Here is a 13,612-nt window from a genome sequence, read left to right as displayed (position 1 = left end):
TGATTATTTGCATTACTCTATGGTGTAAATATTCCCTTTATAAGTCTGTGAGGCAAGTGCTACTGGATTATCAAATCATATTGCAATCATTTTCCTACTCAATATACATTTATACAAACCAATTTCAATAATTATTCTTGGGAAATAAGTTTTTTTTTGTATTAACTGTTATTTTTGTTTATGATAATAGCTCTAATCCTATTATATGAAGTAGTGAGTTTTTTTTGTCTGTAGCGAAGGATTTCGTAAACCGCTAACCGATATAGTTCTCCTTTATAGTGAAGCTTTTTATAGGTCCAGGGAAGGTTTTGAGGTATTTTGGAGAAGAGTATCTCCACCCCCCCCCCACAAAAAATACTGGATTATCAAATCATATTGCAATCATTTTCCTACTCAATATACATTTATACAAACCAATTTCAATAATTATTCTTTGGAAATAACTTTTTTTGTATTAACTGTTATTTTTGTTTTTGATAATGGCTCTAATCCTATTATATTAAGTAGTAATATTTTTTTGTCTGTAGCGAAGGATCTCGCCAACCGCTTAACCGATATGGTGCTTCTTTGTATGGAAGCTTCTTATAGGCCCCGGGATTGTTTTAGGCTATTACATTTTCATAAAAAAAATGTCTGGGTAGGTATGGTTTCAGGCTATTTTTCTGCCCTTCCATGTTCCTTCGAATATAGAGCCCCTATACCACAAATAAACATGACTATTTAAAAGAGTTTTAAATATTAAATAGGCCTAATTATTTTTCATCAACAAGAAATTATTCTTAATTATATGAGTTTTACTAAATATTGACCAAGAAAATTTGTTCCTTTTGACATTGTTGAAAAAGAAACTTTTCTCATTTACCTTGATTTTAGTTAGGGATCGGCAGCGGCATTAGTTCGATGAGATGCATACAGCCGTCATTTTTTGGGTAAAATTTACAAATGCCCATATTGGCGGATTTTTAAAGGATAGCTGCCATTTATTATGCCCCTTATATTAAAGCAATCCGCATCCGAGTCCCTATTAAACCAAACGGCTGTCGATCCCTGATGGGAGTGAAGAATCAGGAACTAAAGTTTTATTATCCCCGAGTTAATTACAACCATTTTAATTGCTTCGGCACTTTAAATATCTTACTAACATACAAAGAATATTTATTTAATGTTAGTTTAGTTTTATGTTTTTAACAAATTGCAACTTAAAAAAAAAGATTTAAAGAAAAAATATTTACATATATCTATAGTATTTACATATAAGAAAAGGGAGGCAGCGTAAAGTGCCGCCAAGAAAATTACGTCATACAATAAAATGACCAATGATAGGCCAGTATAGATTTTACCATAGGTGTATACTGGCCTCTCATTGACTATTCTATCGTAAGAAGTCATAATCTGTGGAGCCACTTTTTCTTGCTTCCAACTTTTTTGCTCTAATGTAAGGCAATTTAATATTTTGATGTAATCCGTGATGTTCTAAAATTTCGTTACATTCGGAAAATTCGTCCTTGTTATACAACAAATTACACATATTACTTTTAGCAAAGCAACGCCCTAAACGCATTTAATTTCAAAATAACCTTTCTTATGCATTTTTTTTAGTAGCTTAACTACTCTTTACGTCTAACTTAAACGTTACTTTAAAAAAAGATTTTCAACCAAATAAAGTAACTCTGAAAATGAATGTGGAATGAAAAAAAGTTTTAGCATCGTTAGTTTCGCAATCGTCCTCTTACATATTAATTATAAAATCCTCTATTTTTACTGTATGACACCTTAGTATTTTAAAAGCGAAACTTTTCTATAATTAGGATAGGTCCCTCCGTACGTCCGTCCGTCCGTACATCCGAGACGGATAGCTTTTTTTTGTTAATTTAGGCATGTTAAAATTGTCCAATAGATTTCAAACTTTGCCTGGTGATTCCTGTATTAGTTAGATACGATTTAGAAAGCGGAGCAAATATATTGTTACCAGAATGTCCGTACGTACATTTTAAACATATGAATTATTAACTTTTTTTAATAGTAATTTTTTATATGATATATCCGATTGATCTGATTTTTGGAGCACTGATTCCTATTACAATAAGGTTCAATATCATTAGCGAAGCATCTCTATAATCAAGCCCCAAAAATGTCAGTATGTCCTTAAACAGTATTTTGTATTTAAGAAGTTTTGTAACAAATTTATGTTAATTTACTAAACTTGTATATTTTCATTTTGTAAATTTAGTTTTGATGCTCTACAGGACTTAATGTTCGTTTATCTTACCGTTTTAGAGCTTCGCTTTTATGGATGTTGTCATCCTTATTTTAATAAAAAGTTGGTTTGCCTAGCAAGTACGGAGTCCTCTTTGACTTTAGGGCATCGTTCATTAACTGAACGTGTTGCACAATCATCCAAGCATATTAGGTAAAAAAAAATACCCAACCGGCAATCAACCCTTTGATGTCACGACACTTCTCTGGAAGTCTTAACTATGTATGGTAATGAGGTGCGGCTGTTTATTGGCCAAAACATTTTCCCTACTTTTACTATTGGTGTCTCACACCAGACATAGCTGCAGTAAGTACAATTTAATGTCCTTAGTATGACGTGGTGTGGTCCAGATTCGAACCCGACAACTCCCAGACAGCAAGCTGGCCATTTACTCGGGTTACAAAATGCTTTTCATGTCTTCACTCTCAAGGACATGCTATTTTTTTGTAACAGCCGCGCCTTAGCCTCAAATTAAAACCCGCTTGTGTGCCAGAAAAAAAATAAGAGAAGATGGATCTTATGTTTAATGGTTTAGAAATGCAGCTGAATTTTAAAGTTATAAAATGATTCTCTCTCGATCAGTCCTTCCAATTTAAAGACACTTCCCAGATAGACCCGTCTACTAGCTTATGACGACTTCATTGAAGCCTACACTCGGGTGACGCGCGTCTGGCAAGCCCTATAATACTTTACTCACCATTTTTCCATAATCCATTGGAAGGAGGGCGTGTAGGTGGGATATGTTGAGGAACACGACAACCACGGAGAAGAATGCGGAGAAGACACTGACAACTATGAGGAGCCGGATCTTGGCGATGTGTGGGAGGGCGCTGACACTAATCTTGGCCGTGCCAGCAGTTAAGAGGCTTATGAAACATGCCACACTTGTTATCTACAAATAAATAATATTAATTAGTTATTAAGCAGGGAGGGAGGGGATATTGAGCTGTTTATTACACTGGTCCCCAAAGTGTTGTAATAACGTCTTCTTATTGGTTTGCAACTTTGGGGACTTTTATTAAATTTTTATTGGTTTGTACATTAAGTTGAATGTCCAAACGTTTCAACTACTAATTGTAATATACAGAAGTGGTTATTTTGTGAATAATAATTCGGGATATACATCAATTCATCGGCCATTGTCTTATCCCTTTAGATCCCTGGTTATTAAGTCTGCATTCCTTTAAGAAGCTTTTTTATCGTTATGATGACAGGAAAAAAATTGTTATATAATACGGAGCGCAGCAATAAAAAAAAATTTTTATGTCGCGTGAACAGAGATTTGCAAGGTCTGAGCGAAGAGAGATCTTTTATGGTCAATAATAAAACATAGGTTTATAATTGGTTAGCCTTTTAATTATAAAGGTTACAGATTTAAATTCTTACATAGATAAAAATTTTAATATTTATACTAAAGTTAACTTGTGGTTTCGAACAATTTCCTAATTTTTGAAATACATTTCTGTTATTTATCAAATTAACGAATTTTAACATTTTAATGTTTTAATATTTAATTCTCGCATCGTATTATAAACAGCTTTCCGCGGATATATTCGTAAAAAAGGATATAATACGATGCTAGACATAGTTTTTTTCGTATGGATAAAACTCGGTTCTAATCCACAGGTTCCGAATGAATACGAGAAAAACAAAACATCAATTTCAGCTTTGCAACTTGGCATAATAAATGTTGCCTCCACTGGATGTGCTGAATTTTAATTTCCAAATGTGTACGCAGTTTCCGCGGTGTTTTTTTCATCCTATCTCAACTACCAGGTAAAAAAGCTTAAAACTTTCAAACTTTTTTTTTAAATTAAAGTTTTGAATGTATAAATCGTTCATACGTTCAAAATTTTGCAGGTTTGTAAGTTTGAAGCTTTCTTAGCTAGTAGTAAATATTGAAATAGGATGAGGAAACACCGCGGAAACTGCGTACACATTTGGAGATTAAAATTCAGCACATCACAAAGTTTCCAAACATGGATTGTCTTCTCTCAAACTTGATGACTTCATAAAAAAAGTTTGTCGTGTATAATTCTATCAAAGTCAGACTTAAATTGACACAAACTTTTATAACAGTTACAAAATGTTTATGGCAAAATTTAAAGTATAGTAAAAATCATGGAGGCAGGGAATGGAGAATGAAATTTTAAAAAATGTTCCCCCCAATTTTTAAACGATTCTGCCAGGGATCTATGGGATAGGATAATGGAGGATAAATTGATGTACATTCCATGGAAAATGACTAAAAATAACCCAGTGATGTAATGGAATAACACAATGTTTATTGTGAAAAGAAAAAACAGTAGATTGATTTCAGCGCCATTGTCCTTGGGTAAAATAGAATGGAAGGGAAATATGATCCATAAAAAGTTTGCTTTAAACATTTTTCTTGTAGTCTTAATTGTGAATGTATAGTTATCCTTGTAAATGAACACATAATTTGTGACACCAGTCTGACAAAGCAGCAGTAAGTATTATTATAAATTAGCTGTATCAACAGATATAAAGCTAAAATAATCTATCTTTCCAACGTTCTTATTAACGATTTGGGTTAGGTAGATTTTAGGATAGCTCCGCCCCACAGGGCGTTTGTCCAGATTATTTTCAAATGTCAGAATGGAGGTGATAAGTGTTTACATTGATGATTTAAAAAAAATACCCCCAAAAATTTCTTTTCATTACAAATGTTTGATTATATACGTGTAATAAAGTAAATATGGCTAGTTTTGTAATCAACCTCCAGAAAATGTGTTTGTCAATTCTACACGGTGTCTGTGTTTGTGAGAAACCTATTATTTACCATCCAAAAATATCAGAGTAAGGGGGCACCACAGCCAACTTTGATAATCACAAGAATATAGATGGATGGATACGAGTGAAACTTTTTAAAAAAAATCAAGTCATCAACATGATTTTATTGTATTAGTTAAGGCATGGAAGGTTAGCTTAAAGTCAATTCAACACATTTGTAAAGCTCTCCGGAAAAATACAGCAAATTCGGATGAACATTTTCAAATATCTTGAGTTATAGACAAAAAAACTTACTAATTTTTTATTTATACTAACAACACTTTGGATAGAAATAGGACAGTAAATAATTATACAGTAGAAATACACCATTCTTTGGGCGTGTTAGCGTCCTTGTTGCATTATCTAAATGTACATGTAAGCATGGTATAGTATAATATTAAGTGGACCCTCACACACACGTTGAAAACCAATATTATGCCTTTAATTCCGAACACACCCCTTCTGAGCAATAAAAGACACCTTAGTCATCTTAACTGTAGCAATTAATAAAAATACTTTTACAATTTAGAGAAATTCCAACTAACTAGATAAGAAGTTAATTTAAGTTTTTCAAAGAACGTGTCCTAACTATTGTGATTTTTAAAACCCATTCGTGACGAGCTCTTAAAGTTTAATAATTACTCAACAGAATTCAAAAAAGTAAGGAGTCAAATTAAATATCTTACTATTTTTGTTCATAATTGCAATTTTCTTCTTTTTTGGTTGCATTTTAGTACCTTAAAACCAACTTAATTAAAAAACTTAAAATACTTCAAAAATAAGACACCTACAGAAAAAAAACGATTGCATATCTAAATTCTCTGGATCATTTTACATCTACCAATTATTAAAAGCACCGACTAGCTATTTTTTTTAAAATCACCAAAGTAAGGACACATTCTTTGGTGGAAAAGGTCCAATTTTATTAACCTTATGTTAGAGAACTATATGAAAAGTGGCATTGTTAATTTAACAAAATTTTATTACTATTTCAATTGCAAACTATTAATGGTAAAATTTGGAAGGAAGGTACAGCAAGGATTTTAGAGTCCATTGTTCTTTCACCGTCAAAATTGTTGGCATAATCGTGATTGATATAATAACAACAAACTACTTTTTGAATTTTTTTGTGAAAATTTTTACGTTGACCATATGGCTTTGATATTAAGTGGCCTTGGTTGACATTATAGCGACGACATAATGATATTACAAATACATGCTTATGTTGACATTACAACAATTTTAGGACACACAGAAAACTGTCCCGAATTTGTATTAATTTTAAGGAACAAGACTCCAGTGACGACATATTTTTCTTTCCCGAAAAAGGGAAGGGGGGAAGAAAATCTCTTCAAAAAAGATGGGGAAAACCCCCTTTTCTCCCATCTCTTTTTTCTTCTCCCCTTCCCTTTTTTTTCTTTCCCCCTTCCCTTTTTCGGGAAAGAAAAATATGACGTAACTGGAGTCTTGTTCCTCAAAATTAATACAAATTCGGGACAGTTTTCTGTGTGTCCAATTTTAGGGTATTATAGTCCCTTTCGTGACAACGCCTCATCAGGGGCGTCACGTCGTATTTTGCAGTAAAGTTTCTCCTATTTATAGGGGCTCTAACCCTGCGGGACAATTACCTAACCTAATATAACCCTTCAAAAGCTACCATAAAAAAACGACGAAACTCCCCTTAGCCAAGAAAGTGACTATGCCCCAATTTTTTGACAACAATGTTTCTTTTTTTATTAAGGAGAGGTGTGACTGAATCTCACACATTTTCAATTTTCTTTTTTTGCAACTTGCAATCAAAGTGTGCAGTTGAAAGGTAAAGACAGTTGGGTAGGTGGAAATATTTATACTTTCTTAAATAGATAATCTAACAAAAATCCTTCCAATCCTTTTGAAATCTACAATTACTAATAGAAAAAAAATTTACAATACAGATAAAGCATAATGAAATTCTTTTTTATGTTGACTGTATGTATTAAGACAAAAAGTATTAAAAAAGAAAATTATTTTATGGAACAAAAATATTGGGCAAGTTAGCCCACTTAGCCTTGACAAAAAAATAAAAAAAAACAATATCTCATGATCTTTATTGACTTTTGGTGTTATTATTATCAAAAAAATAATGCTTTTAAAGGTGGATCTTTGAAAATTAATAGCTGAAGACAAAATGACAAGGTAATTATTTTCCAAAAATAATTTTCATTGCGGCTAGCTACCATAAGCTAACAGCACTGTCTGCACAACTAGTCTAGAACCGTAATTAAAAGAGTTAGCTTTATCTATTTTCAAATATAATCTTATTTTAGTTGGTTTAAAATCTTTTAAGAGTGCAAAACTAACATTAGAGTAAAACACTAGAGGGAGAAAGGGTTTAATAACTGTATCTTTAAATCGCAACAACCTTGTGCAACCTTTCTATTGGGTCATTGAAAATCAACCAATTGTGTCGCTTATATTAACACAGCCAAGTAGCAGAAAATAATTTAGAAGCAGACTAAGAAGGTTGTTGAAAAAAGGAAGGGAGGTAATTGACTGTATATAAATCTATACTATAAATCTGTTGAACTAACGATCCAAGATTATCCCTTGAAGAAAGCGAAATCGTTTCAACCTCCCAACTTAGAGAGAAAGTGTAGTGTGGACACAGAGCTGACCATCAGAACATTATAAACCCTTAGAGACATCCTACAGTAACAGGATGTGTGTGTGTGTGTTTACAGTAACAGGATGTAGGTGTGTGAAATGATCTCATCAATTTTGTTTTATAAACATTTAACATAAATTTTGACAAATGAAATAGTGGGAAAATTGATACGAAATACTGAGATTAAAAACCTTTTTCTCATGTAATAGCCTAAACATTACTTACATTCATAGTTTTTTGTAACGAAGCTATAATTCCATATGTCCGTCCGTTCGTCTGTCTGTCAGACTCGGAAAGGGGGATAAAAAGCTGAATCTTTTTGACAGCATTTTCATCATTAAGGAAAATCACTATAAAACATCAATGGTGGTTGGACTGCTTTTTAACAGGTTTTAGGCTATATTTTATTTATATTTATAGTCCGATCTTCAAAAGCTTAGTAGTTCAGGATATCAAAATAAATTTCCCTGGCAGTCTGACTGCCTTTTAGCAGGTTTTTGGCTATTTTTGTACGTTACACACTTTTCTGAAACTAAAATGTAAATCCTATTGAGATTCACCTATTTTCTTTATTCTATTGTTTGACCAGAATCTAAGATCACAGAGAGTACATGGGATACAGGGATAGGGTTATAAAAGAATATTGTATGTATCCTTAAAGGTCAAGTCTTTGTAATTTTTAAGTATTAAACTTGGGAAAGATAATATTAACTTTCATTGGCTTATTCTTGTACCTCTTGCAATTCTAATTTTTCAATGGAAATTTTATACACAGTTATAGAAATTTCAAGATTTAATAATTTAATTTTTCCAATAATGTTTGATATTTTTCTTCACATGTAGAATAAAAATAAACATTTTTTTCTAAAATTACAAATATTACTTGTAAGGTTTTTTTTGTCAGATGAAAAGGATATGAAACTGCTATATTCCCTTAATTGTATTTTCAGATAAGCTTTGAGTAAATATTGTGATAATTTTAGATGAACTAAGAGTTTTGGAGTCGCAATGCATTATCAAACGATTTGAATATAGGGCAATTCCTATTTTTTTCTAGTATTACATATCTATTTAAGACTATGGAAACCTAATAAATCTAACTGTTATAAGAATCACCAAGTTTAAAATCGATCAGACAATTCTAACATGTCTAAATTGACGAAAAAGGCTAACCGTTACACGGACGGATCGGCCCTAATTATGGAAAAGCATTGTTTTTAAAAAAATATCACTTACCAAAACTAAGACCCGTAACAAAGTTTTTGGAGTTTTAAGGATACTAATATCACAATAGCAGACAGCTGCCTGGAGTGGACGGACTAGGTGGGGGGCAGGACAGGGGGCCCAGTACTCTCCTCCTCCCCCCTCACCCCAGTAGTCTTCAGGGGGCTCCTGTACCATCAACAAACATTCATTCAAACAATTTTTATATTAAAGTTTGTATAAAAATATTCAATATAATAATAAACTAAAAAATTTTACATTAATTTTAAACTTATTTTTAATTTTCTATCATTGATTAAAGCTTTGATACTAAAATGTAAAAATATGTATCTTAATTAACATTTTTAAAAAATTCATTATGCAAATTTTGAATAGTCTTTAAGGGTTCTAGGACAAACGCAGGAGTTCCAAACGTCGGAGTGAACAAACGCAGGAGTGTTATAATATTAATATATTTAAGTATTTATATAGAGGCTAGGTTATGTTAAGATATGAATATACAAATATACCCTCCGCAGGGGTAAGACATTTAAAAACCTATAAGATATTTTAAAATAGTTAGGTTAGGTTCAGTTTCCACTCCGACGTTTGTCCACTCCGACGTTTGGGACTCCTGCGTTTGTCCTAGGTCCTCTTTAAGTATATCAGTTATAAATATCGAATTAAATGTAAAGAGAAAATTAAAATAAACTCTAACATTACTATTAAAATCTATATGTAGCGGGACAAAGTGTCTCCAAATTCAGCCATGTGACGTCATAAAAATGAGGGATTATCCATCTCTTTTTAGGGATTTTCTTTCCCACTTCTCCTCTCATCTACCTCATTTTTATGACGTCGCATTGCTGATTTTTGAAACACTTTGTCCCGCTTCCTCTACCAGTAATATTAATAGGATGATAAAATATCAAGGCTTAAAACTAATAAATTAAATAACATCCTCAGTACCTATGTAAAGCTTCCTTTAAATGGGGAACTCAATCGGTATTTTTCACAGTAACTTTTCTCCTATTTCTAGCCCCTGCGGGGGGCTCTAACCCTGCGGGGCCAATTACCTAACCCTGTGGGGCAATCACCTAACACAATATAACCTAACCTAACCTAACCTAAAATAACCTATAAAAAGCCATTTTAAAAATACGACGAATCGCCCCTTATGGAGAGATGTCGTGGAAAGGACTATACCCGAGTAATTAATAAAATAAATTAACCTAAAACCATCTAAGGACCTATAAGAACTAGCCTTTGAAGGAGAACCATATCGGTTCAGTGATTTGCGAGATCCTTCGATACAGACAAAAAGAAGCTTACTACTTTCTATAATAGAATTATTACCTATTAATTATTCTTCAATATGCCCTTACATATATCGTGTACTATATAGGTATTAAATGTATATTCTCTCATTAAGATCATGTGTCTCATGCCAATCTGATATAAACACACACACACACACACACACACACTCACATCTTTTCAGGGATACAGGAATATATAAATAAACAAAAGATATTTTACTTCCTTATTTTAGAGTTATATTGCAATTTTTTGTATACATTTGTTTCAAGCCACGTGTCATTGAGAGTAAGATATTAGAGTAAAACACTAGAGGGAGAAAGGGTTAAATTACTGTATCTCCCTCATTGCAACCACCTTGTGCAACCTTTCTATGAAAATCAACCAACGGTATCGCTTATATTAACCCATTATTGACAATAGGGTCTTAAACGACGCACAAATTCAAACCTATACTATCACTCTATTTTTTTATGCTGTCCTTTTAAATGTTTGTAAATAACTGAATAGAGCTTCAAGTTTTGTCCTCTACATTGCTTGGCCTCTCACTTCATTCGATGACCAGATGAAATCATATTTTCTTGGCAGAAGTGGAAAAAATAGGAAAAAATTTCCACACCAGGTCTAACTTTTTTCTTTTAAAGAATTAAAACATACTTATTTATAATTAATTATAGCATTTGTTATATATTTTTAGTTTCTGCTAAGTTTTCTTTAATTTTAGTTAGTTTACATACTTTTTTTTGATAAATTGTTGTGCGTCGTATTCGACGCATTCGGACTAATCATTTTAGCCATTGCGTCCTTTTTGACCTTATAGGACTAATCATTTTAGAATTTTACTTTATAATCTCCTAAAATCTACTAGTTGCTACGCCCCTAACCTCTAGGACGTGTGGGGGATGTCAGGAAAATAGCTTAAAACCATCCCAAGGTATTTATAAAGCTTCCCTGATAAGTAAAACCAATTCAGACCTTCAATTTCTGTAATCTTTGGCTTGAGCCAAAAAACCTTACTACTTTATAGTATGGAATACAATACAAGCAGCGGCTACGCCCCTAGAGGCATCTAGGTCCTAGGAAGGTTTACAACTATTTTTGGGGAGGTTACCTCCACCCTCCAAAGAGAAATCGCCCCTTGAAAAAGACCCCCCAACACAAGAAAAAATAGAATATTAACTTAATGAAATTAATTCTTTTTAAATAAAAAATATTGTTGTTGAATTCAATGACCTCTCCCCATCTCAAGTGCTCCTAAAGGCCTCTAGGGGCGTAGCCACTAGTACTAAATAATTATATTCTGGATTGTTTCATACAGACGAATGGACGTACAGACCGACACTGATTGTAGAGTATCTGTGTTATGTATCCTTTTAATAAAGTAACAGGATATACTTTCTACATATGTCTGTGTGTTGTATACCAAGGGATCTCACTAACCAATGAACCGATATGGTTCTCCTTTACATAGTAGCTTCTCATAGAACCTGGTAAGGTTTATAAATATTTTGGGGGAGAGTACCACCACCCTCCAAAGAGAAATCTCCACTTAAAAAAGACCCCCAACACAAGAAAAAATAGAATAAACTTAATGAAATTAATTCTTTTTAAATCTAAAATAAAAAATATTGTTGTAGAATTCAATGACCTCTCCCCATCTCAAGTGCCCCTAAAGGCCTCTAGGGGCGTAGCCACTAGTACCAAATAATTATATTCTGAATTGTTTTATACAGACGAATGGACGTACAGACAGACACTGATTGTAGAGTATCTGTGTTATGTATCCTTTTAATAAAGTAACAGGATCTAAATACATTCTACATACATGTGTCTGTGTGTACTAAGGGATCTCACTAACCACTGAACCGATATGGTTCTCCTTTACATTTTAGCTTCTCATAGGACCTGGTAAGGTTTATAACTATTTTGGGGGAGAGTACCACAACCGCTCTAGGAGAAATCACCCCTAGAAAATAATAAACCCCTCTCATTATTTTTTAAAAATTTTTCTTTAAAAACTGTAATTGAAAGAGGGGGTTTGACTCCCCCCAAACTCAAGGGTCCCTGGATGCCTCTAAGGGCGAAGCCGCTACTAGTATAGTGTTCCATACTATAAAGTAGTAAGGTTTTTGTCTGAAGCTAAAGATTATAGAAATTTCGGGTCTGAATTGGTTTTACTTATCAGGAAAGCTTTATAAATATCTTGGGATGGTTTTATGCTATTTTTCTGACATTCCCCACCCACCCTAGAGGTTAGGGGCGAAGCAACTAATAGATTATACAGTAAAAGCCTAAGATGATTAGTCCGATATGGTACATAATAGACGCATGGGAAAAATGATTAGTCCGAATGCGTCGGAAACGACGCAAAAAAAAACTTCTTTGGTATGCCACAAATCAAAAAAACCAAAAAAAACAAATGTCTTACAATCCCTTAAGGAAGCTGTGTTTAAAATTTCAAGTGATTCTGACGACAGGGGGGAAGTTCGGCACTAATGGGTTAACACAGCCAAGTAGCAGAAAATAATTTGGTAGCAGACGAATAAGAATATTGAAAAAGGAAGGGAGGTAGTTATCTGTAAATACATCTATACTATAGATCTGTTATTTTCTTTTCTTTGTTTATTTGTTTTAAGCCACGTGTAAGCTGCTTAAACGTTATATAGACAAGCATAATATTAGTGAAACTAAGATTAAAAAGTCTCCTATTTTACTATCCTTATATCCCTGCTTACAAGTAGCCAAGACAAAATAAAAGGAATGGATAGAAATGTTTCTTTTTTTGGGAAATCTTTATATTCTAGTAATACAAAAGTCTGGATATATTCCCTTTCGTAGCAACGCCTCTTTAGGGGCGATTCGTCGTATTTTCACAGTAGCTTTTATTTTATTTATGGCACCTGCGTGTTGCTCTAACCATGCGTGGCCAATTGCCTAACCCAACCATAACCTAACCTAAAATAACCTATTAAAAGCTAATCTGAAAATACGACGAAACGCCCATTAAGTGGCGTTGTCACGAAAGGGACTATACCCAAAAGTCTTATCTTAACAATGATCATTAGAACAAAAGTAAGTTATTAAACACCTTTGCTCCTAAAATATGAAGTGCATTTTCAGAATGACTTGCTCAACCTTTTTCTAAATTATAAATCTTTTTCTGTGTTTTCAAATAAAGAATATAACACATAACATCCGTAAGAAGCGAAGCTCAGAAATAAGAATAATTTATTTATTTGGTGGAACAAGTGTATTATAAAGAATATTATAAGAAGTTCTTTGATCTTTAATTACAGCTAAAAAAGTTATTCAGATGAATCTACACAAAAAATTAATTATCACAAATAAAAGTCACGAAAGGCCGTACAGACCTTCACTCACAGAGTGTTGTACAGAGT

General features: G+C 32.9%; 1 protein-coding gene across 1 annotated transcript in view; it reads right to left on the bottom strand.

Annotated features, from left to right (window-relative positions):
• LOC145324778 (uncharacterized) overlaps positions 1–13,612 on the bottom strand; it is a 37,862-nt gene that overhangs the window by 14,821 nt on the left and 9,429 nt on the right. The window contains exons 2-3 of the mRNA XM_080167414.1: positions 8,931–9,086; positions 2,955–3,149 (exon numbers count right to left, since the gene is read on the bottom strand). Of these exons, the coding sequence (XP_080023540.1) occupies positions 2,955–3,149; positions 8,931–9,086 (351 nt within the window). The remainder of the gene's footprint in view (positions 1–2,954; positions 3,150–8,930; positions 9,087–13,612) is intronic.

Source organism: Acartia tonsa, chromosome 1 (assembly GCF_053477335.1).
Source record: "Acartia tonsa isolate MP-2025a chromosome 1, ASM5347733v1, whole genome shotgun sequence".
NCBI classification, from domain to species: Eukaryota; Metazoa; Arthropoda; class Copepoda; order Calanoida; family Acartiidae; genus Acartia; species Acartia tonsa.
This window is presented reverse-complemented; position numbering and strand designations above follow the sequence as displayed.